This window comes from Tachyglossus aculeatus, chromosome 4 (genome assembly GCF_015852505.1).
Source record: "Tachyglossus aculeatus isolate mTacAcu1 chromosome 4, mTacAcu1.pri, whole genome shotgun sequence".
NCBI classification, from domain to species: Eukaryota; Metazoa; Chordata; class Mammalia; order Monotremata; family Tachyglossidae; genus Tachyglossus; species Tachyglossus aculeatus.
The window spans coordinates 104558173-104580199 of record NC_052069.1 but is presented as its reverse complement, the minus strand read 5'-3'; the positions used below and the strand labels follow the sequence as shown (position 1 = coordinate 104580199).

Here is a 22027-nt window from a genome sequence, read left to right as displayed (position 1 = left end):
CTCCTCTCTTCTCCTCCTTTCTTCTTCTCCTCCTCTTTCTACTTTCTCGTCCTCATCATTTCCCCTCCTCCTCCTTTCTCTTCCTCTCTCCTTCTCCTTTCTCCTCCTCCTTCTCTCTCCTCCTCCTCCTCCTTCTACTTTCTCGTCCTCCTCCTTCTCCTTTCTCCTCCTCCTTTCTCCTCCTCCTCCTTCTCCTCTCCCCTCCTCCTCCTTCTCCTTTCTCCTCCGCCTTTCTCCTCCTCCTCCTTCTCCTCTCCCCTCCTCCTCCCCCTCTCTCCTCCTCCTTCTCATTTCTCCTCCTCCTCCTCCTCTTTTCTCTTCCTATCCTTTTTCCTTCTCCTTTCTCCTCCTCCTTCTCCTCCTCTCTCCTCGTCCTTTCTTCTCCTCCTCCTCCTTCTAGTTTCGCATCCTCCTCCTTTCTCTTCCTTCTTTCTCCTCTCCTCCTCCTTTCTCTTCCTTCTCCTTTCTCCTCCTCTCTCCTCCTCCTTTCTCCTCCTCCCATCTCCTCCTCCTCCTTTCTCGTCCCCCTCCTCCTCTCTCTCCCTTCTTTCTTCTCCTCCTCCTCCTTTCTCCTCCTCCTCCTTTCTCCTCTCCGGCCCCCCCATCCCCCGGTCCCCCGGTCCCCCGGGTCCCCCGCATCCCCGCCCCCGGGTACCACGTGAGGGAACTTCTGTCCTATGGGCGGGGGCGGCGGCGCAAGGAGGGGCCGGCTCGCCCAACGGGGAATTGCATTCAAACCCAGGCGGCGGCGCCGGCGGGGACGGGGGCCCGGGGCCCGGGGCCGCACCCGGACCCGCACCCGCACCCGGACCCGCACCCGGACCCGGCCCGGGACCCAGGGGGGCGGCCCGGCCTCCACCATGCCGGTCAAGAGCAGGTACAACCTGGTGGACGACGGCTGCGACTCCCGGGTCCCGCTGCACAACGAGGAAGCCTTCCGCCACGGCATCCACTTCCAGGCCAAGGTACGGCTTCTAGCCGGGGCCCCCGCTGCCCACCCAAACCGGACCAACCGGCCCTCAGTCGGATTGCCATTCATTCAGTCGGATCCATTGAGCGCTGACCGCGTCACTGATGGGGATGATGATGGTGGCATGTGCTAAGCGCTTACTAGGTGCGCTTAGCGCTGGGGGAATGAATATTTATAATAATAGTAATAATAACGGCATTTATTAAGCGCTTACTATGTGCCACGCACTGTTCTAATCAATCAATCAGTCAATCGTATTTATTGAGCGCTGACTGTGGGCAGAGCACTGGGAAGTCCAAGTTGGCGACATAGAGAGACGGTCCCTACCCATCGGTGGGCTCACAGTCTAGAAGGGGGAGACAGAGAACAAAACCAAACGTATTAACAAAATAAAATAAATGGAATAGATTTGTACAAGTAACATAAGTAAGCGCTGGGGGGATACAAGGTCATGAGGTTGGCCCGCGTGGGGCTCACAGGCTTCATCCCCATTTTACAGATGAGGGAACTGAGGCCCAGAGAAGCGAAGTGACTTGCCCCGAGTCACACAGCTGACAAGTGGCGGAGCCGGAATTTGAACCCGTGACCTCTGACTCCAAAGCCCGGGCTCTTTTCCACTGAGTCACGCTGCTTCTCTTAGCCACGCTGCTTATTACACTATTTTACTTGTACATATTTATTCCATTTATTTTATGTTGTTAACGTGTTTTGTTTTGTTGTCTGTCTCCCCCTTCTAGACTGTGAGCCCGCTGTTGGGTAGGGACCGTCTCTATCTGTTGCCAACTTGTACTTCCCAAGCGCTTGGTACAGTGCTCTGCACGCAGTAAGCGCTCAATAAATACGATTGAATGAATGAATGATTCTATTATCTATAATCCTGAGCCCCGTCCTTCCTCTCCCCCACCAACCCGCCTTACCTCCTTCCCCTCCCCACAGCACCTGGATATATGTTTGTACATACTCATCACTCTATTTTACTTGTACATATTTATTCTATTTATTTTATTTTGTTAATATGTTTTGTTTTGTTGTCTGTCTCCCCCTTCTAGACTGTGAGCCCGCTGTTGGGTAGGGACCGTCTCTGTTGCCAACTTGTACTTCCCAAGCGCTTAGTCCAGTGCTCTGCACACAGTAAGCGCTCAATAAATACGATTGAATGAATGAATACAAGATGATCAGGTTGGCCCACGCGGGGTTCACAGTCTTCATCCCCATTTTACAGATGAGGGAACTGAGGCTCAGAGAAGTTAAGTGACTTGCCCAACATCACACAGCAGACATGTGGTGTGCAGAGCACTGGACTAAGCGCTTGGGAAGTGTGGAGCTGGGATTTGAACCCATGACCTCTGACTCCAAGGCCCGTGCTCTTTTCACTGAGCCACGCTGCTTCTCTGTGATGGCATTTATTAAGTACTTACTATGTTCATTCATTCATTCAATCGTATTTATTGAGCGCTTACTGTGTGCGGAGCACTGTACTAAGCGCTTGGGAAGTACAAGTTGGCAACATATAGAGATGGTCCCTACCCAACAGTGGGCTCACAGTCTAGAAGGGGGAGACAGAGAACAAAACATATTAACAAAATAAAATAAATAGAATAAATATGTACAAATAAAATAAATAAATAAATAGAGTAATACTATGTGCAAAGCACTATTCTAAGCTCTGGGAAGAAGCAGCGGGGCTCAGGGGAAAGAGCCCGGGCTTGGGAGCCAGAGGTCGTGGGTTCTAATCCCGGCTCCGCCAGTTGTCAGCTGTGTCACTTTGGGCACGTCACTTCACTTCTCTGGGCCTCATCTGTCAAATGGGGATGAAGACTGTGAGCCCCACGTGGGACAACCCGATTACCTTGTATCTCCCCCAGCGCTTAGAACAGTGCTTGGCACATAGTAAGCGCTTAACAAATGCCATCATTATTGTTATTACAAGGTGATCAGGTTGTCCCACGTGGGGCTCACAGTCTTCATCCCCATTTGACAGATGAGGTAACTGAGGCCCGGAGAAGTGAAGTGACTTGCCCAAAGTCACGCAGCTGACAATTGGCAGAGTCGGGATTTGAACCCATGACCTCTGACTCCAAAGCCTGCGCTCCTTCCACTGAGCCATGCTGCTTCTCTAAGCAGCTTGAGAGACTGTCAGCCCGTTGTGGATAGGGACCGTCCCTGTATGTAGCCGATTTGTCCTTCCCAAGCGCTTAGTCCAGTGCTCTGCATAATGTAAGTGCTCAATAAATACGATGGAATGAATGAATGAGGGTGCTAGAGAATGGATAGAGCACGGACCTGAGAGTCAGAAGGTCGTGGGTTCTGGTCCCAACTCCGCCAATTGTCTGCTGTGTGTCAATCAATCAATCAATCGCATTTATTGAGCACTTACTGTGTGCAGAGCACTGGACTAAGCGCTTGGGAAGTACAAGTTGGCAACATATAGAGACAGTCCCTACCCAACAGTGGGCTCACAGTCTAAAATGGGGAGACAGAGAACAAAACCAAACATACCAACAAAATAAAATAAATAGAATAGATATATACAAGTAAAATAAATAAATAGAGTAATAAATATGTACAAACATATATACATATATATATACATATATGTGTATATATATATATATATATATATATATATATATATATATATGTGTGTCCTTGCTGTGTGATCTTGGGCAAGTCACTACTCTTCTCGGGGGCCTCAGTTCCCTCCTCTGTAAAATGGGGATTGAGACTGTGAACCCTACAGGGGACAGGGACTGTGTCCAACTTGATTTCCCTGTATCCACCCCAGCACTTAGTACAGTGCCTGGCACATAGTAAGCATTTAACAGATACCATCATCATTAGTATTATCATCATTCCCCGGGCCTCGGTTACCTCATCTATAAAATGGGAGTTAAGACGGTGAGCCCCATGTGGGACAGGGACTGTGTCCAACCTGATTGCTAAGTATCTACCCCAGCACTTAGAACAGTGCCTGGCACATGATAAGCACTTAAACAAACACCATCGTGGCTCAGTGGAAAGAGCCCGGGCTTTGGAGTCAGAGTTCATGGGTTCAAATCCCGGCTCCACCAATTGTCAGCTGTGTGACTTTGGGCAAGTCACTTCGCTTCTCTGTGCCTCAGTTCCCTCATCTGTAAAATGGGGATTAAGACTGTGAGCCCCCCGTGGGACAACCTGATCAACTTGTACCCTCTCCAGCGCTTAGAACAGTGCTTTGCACATAGTAAGCGCTTAATAAATGCCATTATTATTATTATTATTATTTATTCACTATAGCAGTAAACAGACACATTTCCTGCCCACAACAAGCTTACAGTCCAGAGGGGCTTTCCCCTTTCCCAAAACACCCCTCCCTACCCAACCGTCTGTTCCAGGATGCTGCTTGCTGCCACTGCACCCTCTGAGCCTGGTGTCTCTGGTCCCGGGCGTCCCATTGACTGCCCCCTGCTCCAGCTAGGCTGGTGATTTCCACCCCTCTGCCTTGACATCCTGAAGAATGGCCCTGAATCCCACAGACCAGCTGCCCCCTGAGGGGTCATGGGGCGAGCAACCCTGCGAAAGGCCAGGGACTCAGGCAGGTGCCTGGACTGGGCAGGGTCGGCTATTGATGGAGTTACTCTTCTGGGTAATGGTGATAACCCAGAAAAGGCTTAGGTAGGTCTTTGTGGGGATGTCTCAGGACGCAGTTTCACTTATTGACTGTGGGAGAGTTTAATAATGGAAACCCCCAGGTCAGCCAGCATCTTCGGGCGATATCTTCAGTCGCCGTCCTGCCACCAGACCTGGAGTAAACTGCAGAATTAATGGGAATTTTTGTCTCCTTTCTATTTTATCTCCCCAACCTGAGTTGCAGAGCTAAGGAGCAGTGGTCAGTGTCATGAAGTGTGTAGTGCCGTGCTCTGCACCTAGTAAGTGCTCAATAAATACCATCGATGATTGCTTGTAAAGTAACAAACCAGAAAAAGAAGGTAGGGAAGCAAGGGGCTTGCCTTATCAACTTCCAAATTTCTTAAACCTGAGTTAATGCCCATACTCTCTAGCCTTTGCTGTCCATCAAGGGCTTCCTCTGGGGTCCGGAGAAAAGCTAGGCTTGAAAAGCTACCTCTAAGTACCTCTTGCCCTGTAGCTTGAGGATAGGATTAGAAAATCAAGAGGAAGTTGGTGGCAAAGGAGAGCTCAGCCCTAGGCAGTTCCTGCTTCCAGGCCCTGGAATGTAAAGCAGATGAACGCACTGCCTGCTTCTCTGGCCTTGTTTGTATAGAGCAGCGTTTTGGAGAGCTCCACTCGGCCCTGGATTCTGTAACTTGTTTTAAATGGGTCACCCTCAGCAGTCCTGCGGGTTCCAAAACAAGGGAGCAGCCACAAGTTTGCAGAAAGAGTACTGTAGCTTTCAAATGCCGTGGGTGTGAAGGGACTGAGCCCAGAGAAGGAAATTGCATAAAGGTCAGGCCTCTGAAGCTTAGTTCATTTTCAACTGGTTTGCCCTGCAGCGCCTTCCAAAAATTATTATTAGTGTTATATTTAATTTGCGGAAACCGCCCTGCATTTGGTAGACTGGAGGCAGACGGAGCTTAGGGAACTGATTTGAAAACGAGAGGGAGACACGCACGCAGCCTGGCAGAAGGAGGTTAAGTGCTCAGTACAGTGCTTTGCACACAGTAAACACTCAAATGCCACTGATTGATCACCACCTGAATATTGCTTGGGTCCAGTGGAAAGGAGCCCAGCAGAGAGCAAGCTCTACAAGGTGAGACCTGTCCTAATTGCAGGCTGTCTTGGGGCTGCCTTAAATGAAATTCCTGAAGCTGCAAGAGAGGGATTCCAGCTCTGGAACTCCTCTTGCTTGTGGAAAAAAGTGATGGGTCATCTCTGTGTCCCCAGTCAGGTAAAACAAGTCCTGTGTGTTGGAAGTATTGATAGCTGGAGGGGTGAGAGGATGGTGCAGTGGAAGTTCACTTGGACAGTAGCAGCCACTGCAGTCTGCAGGCTTGTCGGGTGGTGATACTGGCTTTGCACATCCCATCAAAGGGTTTGCCAATTTCCAGTGTTCCTGCAATTTGAACCCAAGTAAAAGAAAGCATATTCTAGAAGAGCTGCGTCGGTTGGTTTTGTGGAGTTGGAGCTTCTCCAAGTTATAAAAACATCATAATGAAATGTAGTATTTAGGTGTCTCAGCCTTTCTCCATGAATTTAAAGTATGACCAGTGTCCTGGCAGGAAGGAAATATCACCAAGAGCTGGGCTGAAGCTGCTCCTAATAGTAATAGTTATATTTGTTAAGCATTTGCCATATGCAACGCTCTGTAGCTGGGGTATTTATGAGATAAGCAGTTCAGACACAGTCCCTGTTCCACATAACGCTTACATTCTGAGGTGGAAAAGAGAACGAGTATCTTGTCCCCATTTTTTATTTTTTTAATGGCATTTATTAAGCACCTACTATGTGCTGAGCACTGTTCTAAATGCTGAGCACTGTTCTAAGCGCTGACATGGAGAAGTTGTCACCTAGCAGGCAAATGTTCGAGCCCGGTTTAGAACCCAGGTTGTCCTGTGCTTTTTCCACTAGGTCATGATCCTGTAGCACACTCTCAAACTACCCAATCCTTGGGAAATTTTTCCTTAGATCTCAAATATAGTCTGTCTGAACATTTACCTGGGTTTTTTCCTTTATCTCCGCTTGTTTTTCAGTTGCCTACCAAAGGGTTCCATTTTAGGACCTAATCTTCCATGATGAGCTCAAACCCATAAAGTATTTTAAAAATCGACAATACCTGGCATGTGGATTTAATCCTCTGGAGAAAAGGGAAATCTCCTTCGTCATTTCCCTTCCTACTGTGCCATGCTGCTCTCAGACAGGGGTGACTTTTCTGATTTTTTTGGTTTGTTTTGTTATGGTATTTTAGTATGTGCCAGGCACTGTACTAAGTACTGAGTACAGAGTCCCTGTCCCACATGGTGTTCACAGTCTTAATCCCCATTTTACAGATGAGGGAACTGAGAGGCCCAGAGAAATGAAGTGATTTGCCCAAGGTCACAAAGCAGCCAAGTGACTGAGCCGGGATTAGAACGCATGTCCTTCTGATTCGTCCTCCCCCGGGCCTGGAATACCCTCCCTCTGCCCATCCGCCAAGCTAGCTCTCTTCCTCCCTAAAAGGCCCTACTGAGAGCTCACCTCCTCCAGGATGCCTTCCCAGACTGAGCCCCTTCCTTCCTCTCCCCCTCGTCCCCCTCTCCATCCCCCGCATCATACCTCCTTCTCTTCCCCACAGCACCTGTATATATGTATATATGTTTGTACATATTTGTTACTCTATTTATTTATTTATTTTACTTGTACATATCTATTCTATTTATTTTATTTTGTTAGTATGTTTGGTTTTGTTCTCTGTCTCCCCCTTCTAGACTGTGAGCCCACTGTTGGGTAGGGACTGTCTCTATATGTTGCCAGCTTGTACTTCCCAAGCGCTTAGTACAGTGCTCTGCACACAGTAAGCGCTCAATAAATACGATTGATTGATTGATTGATTGATTCCCAGGCTCAAAATCTATCCACCAGGCCACACGGCTTCCTCTCCTCCACTCATCACCATCCTTGATGCAGAGATGCCACGGTTGCACTGGGACAACACAAAACTGACCAAGTTTGCAAGCTGTTATTGGCCGGGGGCTGTGGAGGGGAGGTGGGCGCCAACATGAGGTTTGCTAATGTACCCAAACCAGGCAACCCCACTGCCCTAGGTTCATATCCCACCCTTGGTGCCTGTTGGAACCCTTGTGGGCCCAGAATTCGCTTGCAGCCCACCGGTCCTCTTCCTCCTGCCCTCTCTTACCTACCATGGCTGCCGGCCTTGGTGGAGAGTCACTCTGGGGCACCTGCTGCTGCCACCCCACTCCTGGGAACTGAGTGGGCAGCTGCCGGATTGTCATCCTGGAATACGGCAGCTATGCCCTGGGCCAGGAGGCTGAGGTCAGTGGACCAGGGGAAGAGTCGCTAGACCAGGCAGAAGAGAGGAGGTCACCGTCTGGAAGCCAGCTGGGAACCTGAAAGTGGCCATCTGCCGTATGCTCCTGGAGTTCAGGGGCAGTGGGTGGCTGTCGCCGTGATCTGAACTTGTTTTTTTTCCTTCAGGGGGGTTTCTGTGAAGGGCCCTCCTGGTGTGTGGTCCCTCACCACAGCCATGGGACTGAGCACACCCAGGGTGGCTTCAAGAAAACTGAGCCGGCGTAATTCCTAGAAGTGGGATTCAGCTGGGCCAGTGAGTCCTCCTTGGTTTGGCATGCAAAGTTCTCTAGAGGGATGGAAAAGCTGCTACTCTCAGGAACCCCCAAAATAGCCAAGGCCCAGAACTTGAAAGCCATTCCCAAAGCCCTGCCCTAGCTATCAAAATTGGGCCAATAGCCCCATTACTCAGCTGTGAACTGCCCCCAGGGGTGCAGGCACTCTGCCTGTTACCCTCTGTCTGCAGCTCTAGGGGACCCCTTCCCTGATTAATCTCTCATCTCCCCACCGTACATATCACCCCCACCCCCGACACCCCATCTCCAATTGCCACTTCAGCCCTTCTGTCACCTAGACACTTGGGTGCTTGCCCCTTTCTCCTCCTGAAGCACTTATATACATATTTTTTTATACCGTTGCTTTTTCCTATATGAAATATAGATTGGGGTCTGTCTCTTTCCACCCGCCACTAGATCATAAGCTCCTTGAGGACAGGGATCATGTCAACTAACTCTGCTGTACTCTCACGGACACTTATCACAGTGCTCTGTGGAGGGCAAGTACTCATTTACTAGTTATTGCCCCATCTCCCTCCATTCATTGCTCTCCAGATTTCTTGAGAGGGTTGTTTACACCTGCTGTCTCCATTTGCTCTCCTCCAGTGCTCTCCTTGATCCCCTCCAATCTGGTTTCCATCCCCTTCACTCCACAGAAACTGCCCTCTCTGTCATCGATGACCTTCTCACCAAAGCCGATGGCCTCTACCTACTCCATCATAATCCTCCTTGGACCTCTCAGCTGCCTTTGACTTTGTAGACCACCCCATTCTCCTTGAAACATTATCCTACCTTGGCTTCACTGACACTGGTTCTCCTCCTATCTCTCTGATTGCTCTTTCTTGATCTCTTTTGCAGGCACCTCCTCTGCCTCTCACCTTCTGACAGTGGGGCTCCCTCAAAGCTCAGTTCTGGGTCCCCTTTAATTCTCCCACTCCGTTGGAGAACTCATTTCTTCCATGGCTTCATCTGCTATCTCTGTGCAGATGACTCCCAAAGTCTACGTCTCCAGCCCTGATCTCTCTCCTTATCCGCCATCTCATATTTCCTCCTGCCTTCAGAACATCTCCACCTGAATTTCCTGCTGACATCTCGATCTTAACATCTCCAAAAACTAATTCTTCATCTTCCTACCTAAACCCTGTCCTCCCACTCTCTTTCCCTTCATTGTAGACAGTACCACTATCCTCCCTATCTCACAAGCCCATAACCTTGGCATTGTCCTCCACTCATTTCTCTCCTCAGTCAATCATTTGATTGCCAACTCTGTGCTGAACACTGATCTGAGCGCTTGGGAAAATACAATATAACTGAGTTATTAGAAATGATCCCTGCCCACAATGAACTTCCACCCACATATTCGTCACCAAATCCTGTGGGTTCAACCTTCACACTGCTAAAATCCACCTTTTCCTCTCCATCCAGACTGATACTTCACTGATCTAGGCACTTAACCTGTCTCACCTTGACTACTACATATACCTCATTGCTTACCTCTCAGCCTCCTGCCCCTCCCCACTCCAGTCCAAACTTCACTTTGCTGCATGGATCATTTTTCTAAAAAAAAGCTCTGTGCACATCTCCCCACTCCTCAAGAACCTCCAGTGGTTGTCCATCCATTTCCCCATCAGACAGAAACTCCTCACCATTGACTTTAAAACACCCAATCAGCTTGTCCCATCCTACCTCACCTCAATTATCTACTACAGCCCAGCCCATACAAATCACTCCTCTATCACCGGCTTGCTCACCATACCACTACCTCACCACCAACCTCTTTCCCAAGTCCTCCCCCTAGACTGAAACTCTCTCCCCATCCATATATGCAAGACCACCACTCGCCCCATCTTCAAAGCCTTATTAAGTTCACATCTCTCCCAAGAGGCCATCCCCAATTATGCCCTCTTTTCCCCAGCTCCCTTTCCCTTTTGCATCATCTATGCTCTTGGATCTGTGACCTTTGGCCATTTGCTATTCACCCCCCTCTCATCCCCACAGCATTTATGTACATATGAATAAATGATATATAATAAATGACTTACATTAATGATTGTCTTCCCCTAGATTGTAACCTCATTGTGGAAGGAAATGTGTCTACAAAGTCTGTTGTATTGTACTCTCCCAAGCACTTAGTATAGTGCTCTGCATACCATAAGCACTACACTGAGCTTGCCAGTCTACAGAAAACTGACTAATTTGGGTAGGGTCTCAGCCTGGTCCCTGGGACCAGTAGTGAGATCCCGGGATGCCCCCTGGTGAAGATGGGGAGTGCTTCTGAGGCTGTCTCAGCCCAGGGGGAGATCATTATATCTGTGATAAGAGCTGCATCCTTAGCAGGTGCTTCTGGCTCTACCTCCTACCCTTTGCTTGCTGGCTGCCACCTTCCTGCTTTCAGCACCCTGGGTGGCCCACTGCTCATACTGTGGGCACAGAGCAGTCAGAGAGGAGGAGCCTGAGGCCCAGACTTTGGCAGCCCAGAGCCTCCCTCTGTCTGCCCTTCTCACTCCACCTTTTTGCCCAATCACACTCACATCTGAGCTGTAGAACGGCAGTTTTACATCTCACATCTGTAAAATGGGGATTAAGACTGTGAGCCTTTTGTGGGACAGGGATTAACCTGTATCTACCCAGCACTTAGGACAATACTTGAAATGTAATAAGCATTAAACAGATACCATAATAATAATAATGATGGTTTTTGTTAAGCGCTTACTATGTGCCAAGCCCTGTTCTAAGCACTGGGGTAGATACAGGTTGTCCCATGTGGGGCTCACAGTCTTCATCCCCATTTCCCAGAGGAGGGAACTGAAGCCCAGAGAAGTGATGGGGCTTGCCCAAGGTCACCCAGAACAGTGCTTTGCACATAGTAAGCACTTAATAAATGCCATTATTATTACTATAATAAAGGAGAGGCCTCTGAGGGAGAAAAATGCATATTGATTTGGGAAAGGATTTTTTTTAAAGTGTATTTAAGCGCTTACTATGTTCCAGGCACTGTATTAAGCACAGGGGTAGATACAAGATGATCAGGTTGGACACAGTCCAGGTTTCTCATGGGGATCTCATTATTCATCCCCATTTTACAGATGAGTTAACTGAGGCACAGACAAGTGAAGTGATTTGCCCAAGGTCACACAGCAGACAAGTGATGGAAGCAGGATTAGAACCCAAGTCCTTCTGACTCCCGGGCCCATGCTCTATCCACTAGGCTACCTTGGACAGGAGGGCATCCCCTCTCTCTTTTGCTTCTTTGAAGAGGGAGTTACAGATCCCTGAGGGGCCAAAAAGGACCTCGGCCCCTTCCCTTTAAGCGGGAGGGACTGCATGCAGCTTCTTCTTGGAGGAATCAAGGCATTGAGGGGCAATGGTAAAACCCTTGAGTTCTCTTTCCCCTTGGCCTGCTTGAGGCCTCAAGGCTCCGTTTGTTCCTATCCAGATTAACTGGGGAACTGAAAACCCTGCTCAGGGCCAGGAGAAATATCTGAGGAATTCCTGCTTAGCACTGAGCTCAAAACACAGTAAGCGCTTAATAAATGCCATTACAATGGCACTAATACTGAGTAAAGCTAGAGTGCCTATGTTAGACCTCAATACCCAGAATGGGAGTGTAAATGCAGCCATAATGGTGAGCAACTCTGTTGCACTCTGACACTGTGGCCAATATGTGCAGTGTCAGCTACTGAAACAAGGCTCGATTTGACTAGTAGAGCCAGAGTTGAGAATTGAGGAAGCTCATTCCCACCTCTCAGCTCTGGCGCAATTGGCTGTGCAACTTTGGGCAGGGCACTTGACCTCTCTGAATCTGAGGTGCCGCAGGGGTTCTGCCCTCCAGCGGTAGTGGGCTGGGACAGGATAATTAGAGCTTCAGCTTGCTTTGAGATACTGTGATAAGAGGCTCCCTCAAGTGTGAGAAGTGCCCTTATCCCTGTTCCCATCCTGTGCTTCCCTGGATATACCCTGGAGTGGATACCCTTGGAGTGGATTATCACTTTTTTAGGGAGCTGATTAGAAGGCCGAGGGACCGTAGCAATGGGTGGGAACTTGTGTGGTTATTCAGTGGTCGGCAGCTGAATTCCTCTCCTCTTTTTCAGTACATCGGTAGTCTGGATGTGCCAAGGCCCAACAGCCGAGTGGAGATTGTGGCAGCGATGAGGAGGATTCGGGTGAGTGTGCGTCAGACCGGGCCCCCAAGACCCCTGGGAAAGGAGCCGGGTAGAGTCTCCCTTGGACAGACAGGGGTTGACCCAGAGCCCCCGACCAAGTCACACATTTGCACACAGCCCTCCTTCAGTGGGCTTGTCACCCACAAAAATCCCTCCAGGGTCCCGGGGAAAGGAGGGCTTAATACAGTTCTCTGCACACAGTAAGCGCTCAATAAATACAATTGAATGAATGAATGAATGAGGGGACTCCCCTGAACAGACCTCTAGATTGTAAGCTCCTCCCAACTCGGTCATCCTCTCCCATGTGCTTAGTACAGTGCTCTCTGCCGATATTAAGCGCTCAGTAAATACTCTCGGTTGATTGCCCATAAATCCACCCAGTATTGGCACTCTAGTCCAGCCAGTGCCCCTGGCTCAGCCAGTCCCTCACTACCATTATCGTCATCCCCAACACCCTCACCAGTACAGAAAGAATGCTCACTGTGTAACGTAGACTGCAAAAGAAGTATATTAATCCGTGCCTATCTTCAAGGAGCTTGCAGTGTGATGGGGGAAATTAGCAGACCAAATGTGATTACAATAAAATAATGGAACTAGTTGTAATTGGCAAAAGTGATCAACCAGTACCAAATAGATAAATTTATAAGTGGAGTGGCACGAAGGTGGGAGGGGTTAATCAGGGAATGCTTCCTGGGGGAGGTAATGATTAAGCGGGATATGAAGGGAAGGGAGGGACGTGTCTTGGCTAAACTAAGTGGGAAGGCTGTTTCAGAAAAGGCATGAGCAGTGCATTGGAGACCGAAAGCCAGGAGTGAGGAATGGTTGGGAGATATACTCGGAATGACTCACAAGTTTCCCCCGAGATCTCCTCCCTGAGGGAAGACCCCGTGGTCCTGCCAATGTAAATGGTCTTGGTGGTCACATGCAACCTCTTGTACAGGTGACCACGTGACTCAATTGCAATAAAAAGTGGATATGATAATGTGTGTGTGTGTGTGTAGAAAGATATATCCTTTATGTAGGCAGTCCTCTAGACTGTAAGCTCATTTTGGGCAGGGAAAGTGTCTACTAACTCTGTTATACTGCTCTCTCCCAAACAGTACAGTGCTCTGCACACAGTAAGGACCCAGTAAATGCGATTAATTGATAGCTGACACTATTGATGGTGAGGTGTGTGTGTATGTATGTACTTATCTATCCCAGATGAAGTCAATGCTTAACTGACACATTCTTCCCCTTCTTTCAGGAAAGCTGGCAGGTAAATAGATATTAATGGTGGAAGGAGATGGGTGGAGAATCTGTCTCCTGCAGCATTCTAAAATCTTGCAGGGAAAGGCCTCCCTCTTTCTCAATCTGAAAAAGGCCCTGCATTTTGTGCTCGTATCTGGTTTCTCGGGTCGATTTGAAACCTTCCAGGGGATTATTAGAGGTTTCTCTTTCAGCATTTCCAAATCTGGGCTGTCTAGGACGACGTGGCCAACAAGCAGCTGGAGAGCTTTCAACATTCAGCTCCAGCCAAGGGCAGAAATGAGATTTTTTTTTTTCCCATCCACCCTTCCCTCTAGGCCACAAACTCTTGTTCGCCTCACTCCTCCTCATAAAGGACACGGTGCAGGCCAGTCTAGTTGTCACATCAGTTGCCTGGTCATTTATTTGAGGGGGGAGGAGCACATGGGGGGTGGGTGGGCAGGGAAGGAGAGAGGGCAGCAGACTGGGTTTGGCGGCACATAGCAAAGTATCTTAGGCTGCAAAGGAGGCTGGCTGACTGAGTCTGAAACAACCCTCTAGGAAAACGGCTAAATTTAAGGAAGGTCCTGGGGTGGGTAGGTTGGAAGGGAATGTGTCTGTTACACTGTTATATTCTCCTAAGCGCTTGGTACCGTGCTCTGTAGGAACAGTGCTTTGCACATAGTAAGCACTTAATAAATGTCATAAAAAATAAGTGCTCAGTAAATATGAATGATTGAGTAAGGCATGAAGTTCAGAAGCCCAGGGCCTATGACCACCAGGGTTGGTGCCTGTCTTGGGGATGGGAAGCTCCAACAGAATCATGCAGTGGTATTTATTGAGCTCTCAATACGTGCCGAGCACTGTACTAAGCATTTGGGAGATTATGATACAACACAGTTGGCAGGCATGTTCCCTGCCCGCAATGAGCTTGTAGCCTAGAGGGAGAGATAGACATTAATATAAGTAATGTATAATATATAATTTAAATATGTTTACACAGTAGAGGGGGAGAGGACTCCCCCTTCCTCCCAGGGACTGTTCTGGGGGAGAATGCAGAGCAAGCAGGAAGCTGGGGATCTCTCTTGGATCAGTCACTGGCATTTCATCTGCAAACCTGAATGCCCCAAGATACTAGTCACTGGGTACAGGCAGCTGGGGCCAGTAATAATAATAATGATATTTAAGTGCTTACTATGTGCCAGTCACTGTACTAAGTGCTGGGGTGGAAACGAGCAAATTGAGTTGGACATAGTCCCTGTCCCACGTGGAGCGCACAATCTCAATCCCCATTTTACAGATGAGGTAACTGAGGCACGAAGGAAGTGAAGTTCACTTGCCCAAGGTCACGCAGCAGATAAGTGGCAGAGCCGGGATTAGAACCCATGACCTTCTAAATCCCAGACCCATGCTTTATCCACTATGCCTCCCAGTAGGAGGAGGGCAGTACATGTGAACACAACAGCAGAGACGGGAGTGACCCAGAAGGCAACTGGAAATCCACTTGGAGGATGGATTCCTGGTATAGACAGCTAATTGGCATGCTTCAGGCCGAAGTGGATTTTCCACCGGAATGATGGGTGTGGCAAAGGGTGGCACGTAAGTCGAACTGTAGGTTTTTGAAGCTAAATTGCTGGGCAAAACAGAAGCATATTTCTCTCCTGCTCCTACTGTGCCCTCTGCCATAGTCTGTTGTTTTATACTCTCCCAAGCGCTTAGTACAGTGCCCTGCATGCAATAAATACAGTTGACTGACTGATTGACTCTCCTGGTGTGCCCCTTTCTGGAGAGAAAGGCTGAGAGCAGGGCTGGGTCTGGAAAGTGGTGGGTGTTGGAAGCCGGCACAGGGGAGAATGGGAAAAGCAAAAAATTCCAAGAATGGAAATTCCCCCAAAATGCTTCGGAATCAATCAATCAATGGTATTTATTGAGTGCTTGCTGTGTGCAGAGCACTGTATTAAGTGGGGGGAGTAGAGTAAGTAGTCATCTGTGTGCGGCCGGGTGTGGTAAAGCTCAGGACCTCCCACCTGGATAGATTGATTGATCGATTGATTGGATTACAGGAGTCTCATTTTGCAGCAGGACAGTTAATGCCTCAGTGAAAACAAAGATGCTTCCTTTGTTTTTTAAACCGAGGCCCAGGTTTACAACTCCTCAGTGACCCTGCTTGCCCATGCTGCTATGGGCCCTTCGGAGCTAAGATGGGAGATAGGCCAATTCAATCAATCAATCAATGACATTTATTGAGTGTTTACTGTCTTCAGAGCACTGTAATAATAATAATAATAATGGCATTTATTAAGCGCTTCCTATATGCAAAGCACTGTTCTAAGCACTGTACTAAGCACTTGGGAGAGTACAATACAATACGACTTGTTAGGCCCGATCTCTGCCCACAAGAAGCTTATTTGAGTCCCTCATGGGGGTAATCCAGCAGCCCACCTCCCTCGGGGAGTGTAGAGGGGGCTTCTGAAAGCCACAGATGAGGCCTTTGCCTCTCCGGGTTCTGTCACTTGGTGCTCTGGGGACTTACCCAGCCGGAGTGCAGACTGAGCATGGTTTATGAGAGTCTTAGCTACCCAAGACAGCAGGCACTCTGGTCCCCTGGAGTGCTCCTGCCTGTTCATTCAAGCAAGACAGCCTTAGTGTTGGGGGGGATGGGGAGCTTCTGGGTTTGGAGCTCATTCAGCATGGATAAACTCGCCTTTTCAAGTTTGCAAACCCCCTCTGGATTATCAGCCATTCCCTGCTGCTGCCATGCTGTTCGCCGTCTCAGGTTCGGGCCCCATCTTCTCCCTCCCCCAGCCTTCTGAGTGGACGAACAGCAGGGAAGTGGGCTTAGTCTGGTTTCAGCCCTGACAGTGAAGCAGCTCTCTCTTTGCTTCCCCACACTGAGCCCGAAGGATGCAGGCCCTGGTTGGCATTCTGAGAAGAGGTTGCTCCGCAGCCGAACACCCACCTCAGATCAGCAGCAAGGAGAAGAGATAGGAGGAATATGTGTTCTGTGCTTTCCAGCATATTTGGTGGGGGTGGGGAGGGGGTGGGGGTTTTTTTTTTTGTGTGTGTGTGTGTGTGCATGTGTGTGTGTGTGTGAGAGAGAGAGAGAGACAACCCTCTGGCCACATCATGATGTGCTCATTAGGATTGGTAAGATCAACTCTGTCCTATTGTCCTCTCCCAAGCACTTAGTTCATTGCTCTGTAAACAGTAAGTGCTCAGTAAATCACACTGATTGATTTGGGCCACATGGTCTGCCCTTGCCAGGCTGGACCCCAGGGTACCTGTATTTGGGGCTGCTTTGATTTGGCCTGAGGCTCTGCTACAGTGACCCGAGCCCTGGAGGAGCCAAAGGCCAAGTCCAGCATGCAAAAGGAGAAGGTGAATTCATTCAACTAATTTAATCGTATTTATTGAGCACTTACTGTGTGCAGAGCACTATACTAAGCACTTGGGAAAGTACAATACAACAATAAACAGTGTCATTCCCTGCCCACAACGAAGGCATCCCCTGGCATCCCTTTGAGATGACTGGATTTCCTCTGGATGGGCCCCTGCTAGATTAGCCATTAGCCACACAGCCTAGCCTGGATCAGCCGGCTCAGAACTGAAAGAAATTTGACTGGGCCTGGAAGAAATCAGTCCACAGGCAGGTTGTATTTGTAAGTAAAAATTACTGCCATTCTTCTTTAAGCCTCCAGTGTGGGAGGGGATGGAGAAGTCAGTAAAGATATGGACTATGGTGGAATAGTTTGGGACCTGGGTTAGTTCAAAATATTAAACTTACCCATCAGCGTTGGGCAGCACCGTCACCCTGTCTCTTAAGCTATAACTCTGGCACAGCTCGACTCCTCCATCTCTTTAAACCCCAATATTCAGTCCGTCTCCAAATCCTGCCTTCTTCTACAGTCTTTCCAGACCCCACCCCTTCCTCTTCACCCAAACTGCTACCCCGCTGGCCCAGGCAGTTGTCATATCCCAGCTTGACCACGCATAAGCCTCCTCGCTGACCTCTCTGCCTCTGGTCTCCCCCGTCTCCAGTCCATACTACACTCTGCTGCCTGAATCATTTTTGTAAAATATTGTGCTACTCCCTCCTCTCCCCACTCCTCAAAACACCTCAATGGTTGGCCATTCCTCGCTGCATCAAGCAGAAACTCCTAGATGCTGTCTTTGAGAGCCAAACAGCTCTCTCCCTCCTACTATTCTCCCACTTCTCCCCAGCTGGCACACTTCATTTCTCTCAAGCCAACCTACGCAGCTGTGCCTCATTCTGGTCTCTTCTCCCTCTGACCTCTTCCATTTCCCCCCAGTCCCCAACTTGGATCTCCCTCCCCCTTCAGTTTTCCTCCAGGAGGCCTTCCATGTTTGATCTCTCACTCCTTACCCCACACACATTCCAGCTACTCTACCAGCACGTCCGTGTCACTTATGTACTTACCCACTCAAACCCCCTGTAGCACTTACACAGATATCTTTACACTTGAGTCTTCCTCCTATATGTAATTTATCTTTGTGTATATTTGTCTCCACTGCTCACTGGCCCTTGAAGGCAGGGATCATATCTGCTAATTCTATTGTACACTCCCAAGCTCTCAGTAGAGCCCTATGCACACAGTAGACACCCAAATACTATGGATTGATTGGGTGGTGCTCCCCTGCCCCTAACTCTGAGTGACTAACTGTCCAATAAACTGGACCTTGCAAACACATGTTTTGCTGCAACCAGCAGCATGGTTTGTTTCCAGCTAACTCGGCCAAGAGGTTTAGAGTTATTGAACTCTAGGCTGGGAAAAATAAGGTAATAGAAATCCAGTCACCAACGATACTTCTTTACTCTTCATTTCTGAACAGTAAAGCTGTTGCTGTCAACGTAGAATTAAGACGATACATGCTTGCACACCTGAATATATCTGACCAGATATTTCAGTACTGACAGTGAAATCCTATCGGTTCAGGCAAGTGTGACTGAAAGGACCGATAATAATGACAGCGTTTATTAAGCGCTTACTGTGTGCAAAGCACTGTTCTAAGCACTGGGGAGGTTACATGGTGATCAGGTTGTCCCATGGGGGGCTCACAGTCTTAATCCCCATTTTATAGATGAGGTAACTGAGGCACAGAGAAGTGAAGTGACTTGCCCAAAGTCACACAGCTGACAGTTGGTGACAATTGGCGGAGCCAGGATTTGAGCCCATGACCTCTGACTCCAAACCCTGGGCTCTTTCCACTGAGCCACGCTGCTTCGCCTAATGACCAGCACGTTCTTTTGCCTATATGCATGTAAAGAGAGTTCCTTGCTGTTCAAGGTCTGTCTGTTTTCCAACATGCCTCAATAGTAGCCCGATCTCCACAAATCCTTTGCTCAAGAAGAGCAGTCCTTCTCTCGACTGCTACTTGCCTGACTTGCAGGCCTGTTATGGTAGTCTCCTGACAGCCCGCCGATGTGGGCTTCACGCTGCCTTCATATAGTTTATTCGGGCCTCCCTACTTGGTATGTGTCCTTTTTTTAACATCATGCAGCAGCTGCTTGGGTTTCCCGCTACCACTCCCCATTCTGCTCAGACATCCCACCCAGCAAAGATACAGGCATTGCCTTAATCCTGGTTAACCGGCAGGATTCCAGAACCTTGCTGTTTATCTTGCCCTGCCATTTGATGTTATTTAGTTTGGAGGCGACACTGACGAAACCTCCCGGGAAGCCAGATGTGTCTTCTGGAGCAGGTCCAGGACTTGCTGCCATTAGAATGATGGACACCTCAGAAGCTCGAGAGTCCCTCAACTTGGTCTGGAGCTAAGTGTGTCCTTGATAGTACACTCAGTCTGCAGAAAGTCATGCTGCCATCTCTGTTCTTTTCTCTACTTCTAGGACCATCCTTTCACCAATTTTATAGGTGCTGCCTAGATAGAATTGAGGGGCAATGTTAAATTCTCTTTTGTCAATGAAAATATTTGAACGTATGTAGGGTGAGCATAATGCAAACCGTTGGTTTTTATTCAGACTTCTTTTCAGCCCCTAGTGCTGGGCCAAATCTGCAAAGCAGATGAACCTATGTGCATTTTGTTGTTCTTATTATTGGGGCCTTAAGGGCATAGTCATCTGCATATAGCAGTTCCTCAACAGCTGTCTCAAAGATTTTGAGTGGGCTTGTGATCTCTTGAGCTGGAGGAGTTTCCCATTATCTTGGAAGTGCTTTCTGACCGCAGCTTCCAGTTCTCTCAGTGTGTTCTTAAGCATGGCAGCAGAGGTTTAGTGGAAAGAGCGCGGGCTTGGGAGTCAGAGGATGTGGGTTCTAATCCTGGCTCTGCCACTTGTCTGCTGTGTGACCTTGGGCAAGCCACTTAACTTCTCTGTGCCTCAGTTACCTCATGTAAATGGGGATTAAGACTGTGAGCCCCACGTGGGACAACTTGATCTCCTTGTATCCCCCCTCCCTAGCGCTTAGAACAGTGCTCTGCACATAGTAAGTGCTTAACAAATGCCATCATTATTATTATTATTATTGTTATTATTACGTCATTGATAAAATGGGGATTAAGACTGTGAGCCCCACGTGGGACAACCTGATTACCTTGTTTCTACCCCAGCATTTAGAACAGTGCTTAACACATAGTAAGCACTTAACAAATGCCATCGTTATTATTATTATTATATTCAAGTTGAAAAGTACTGGATCGACTCACAGCTTTGCCTCCTTACACCAATTTAATTAGTCAATCAGTGGTATTTATTGAGTGCTTACCATGGGCAGAACACTGTACTAATCATTTGGGAGAGTACAATAGAGTTGGTAGGCAAGATCCCAAAAGTCAGGCAAGGCATCTTCAACTCTGACTCAACCTAGTAGCCCAGACACAGCATGGCCTAGTGGAGAGAGTTCTGGAGTCAAAAGACCTGGTTTTAATCCCACATCCACCACTTGTCTGCTGTGTGACCTTGGACAAGTGACAACTTCTCTGTGCCTCAGTTACCTCATCCGTAAAATGGGGATTAAGACTGTGAGCCCTATGTGGGACAAGGGACTGTGTTCAACCCGATTATCCTGTATCTACTCCAGTGCTTAGTACAGTGCCTGGCACATAATAAATGCTAAACAAATACCATAGGAGGAAAAAAAAAGCCACTATACAAACGGGGAGAGTTATTGAGCAATCTGGAATGGAATGTTAGGACATTCTCTCCAAGAATATTCTGACCTGTAGAAAATCAAGATGGCTAACAAGCCCTTTGGGAGACTGTCAGAGTGTGACAACAACCGGCATCAAGCTTAAGATCAAACTTGAGATCTGTAGGACTGCAGGGGTGGCGAGCCTTCTTTATGACTGAGTTCTGAACCTGCTAAAGAAAGCATATCCTGCTTTCAAGCAATTGCGTCAGCTTCTACTAAAACTCTCCTCAGCATGAAATGATGGGATCATAAACAACCAAGTTTAGAGGCTCCAACAGCTTCACTTTGTGTGTGGGGGCTTGTGCGTAAGTGGATGCCTAAGCAACTGCTATTTGGGGAGACTGGAAGCCAGGGGAACAGAGGAGATGTTTTAGAGATTCAGTGAACTGCAATGTCAGAAAATATGGCATGACAGCCAAATGTTCAGAGAGAACTGCAGCAGGTGGACTGGCCTGGTGAGCTGGAGATGATTGAGTGAATTTGAGGCACAACTGAAAACAAGCAGAAGCTGCCAAACAGCAATCCATCAGCACCCCAGAGGATGGTTGTTTTGTCAACCTGGTGAGGTTGACCTCTGACCTGCCTTCTGGTCACACCCACCCCCATGGGCAAAATTCACCATCTAAGGCATCAGCTGACTAGGAAAAATGGTGACATCTGGTATTGTGAAGTGAGGGTTGATGGTGCCCTGCCCAGAGGAGGAAGGTGGAAACTGGCCTATTCTTTGGGAGCTGGCACCCCTCACTTTCCCAACTCATTCTCTCCTCTTCCTCTCTTGCCTCTCCCTCTGCCTCTCTTTCCTCCCCTCCAATTCCCCCCGCCTGCTGGGAGTCTGATTTCCTTTTTTCTTCCTCCCCTCTCCTGATGCCTCTCCCTTGACTGAGCCTTTTGTAGCTCCACTATCCCTGATAATCACCCTCTACTCCCCTGGGACTGGGGTATGGTACTGCCATCTGTCAGCCCTGCTCAATGGGAGTATCAGGGTTTTTAATTTGTTTCTCTCCTTCCCCACCCTCCCACATCAAAAATCCATGTCCTGCTTGGGGGAACAGCTATAGAAGTGGCAAGAAATGTCTGTCTCTCCCTCTAGACTGTAAGCTCATTGTGAGCAGGAAATGTATCTATCAACCCTGTTGTACTCTCCCAAGCACTTAGTATAGTGCTCTGTACTCCGTAAGTGTTCAGTAAATACCTTTGGTTGATTGACATTTGCCCTCTTGAGGACTT

General features: G+C 48.5%; 1 protein-coding gene across 3 annotated transcripts in view; it reads left to right on the top strand.

Moving 5' to 3' along the window:
- The first annotated feature begins 834 nt into the window (after nucleotides 1-834).
- The window catches only part of LOC119927364 (carboxyl-terminal PDZ ligand of neuronal nitric oxide synthase protein-like), a 40676-nt gene continuing 19483 nt past the window's right edge, over nucleotides 835-22027 (top strand). For all 3 annotated transcript variants that reach the window (XM_038745979.1, XM_038745981.1, XM_038745978.1), the window contains exons 1-2: nucleotides 835-965; nucleotides 12336-12407. In XM_038745979.1, the coding sequence (XP_038601907.1) occupies nucleotides 861-965; nucleotides 12336-12407 (177 nt within the window). In that variant the 5' untranslated portion in view covers nucleotides 835-860. The remainder of the gene's footprint in view (nucleotides 966-12335; nucleotides 12408-22027) is intronic.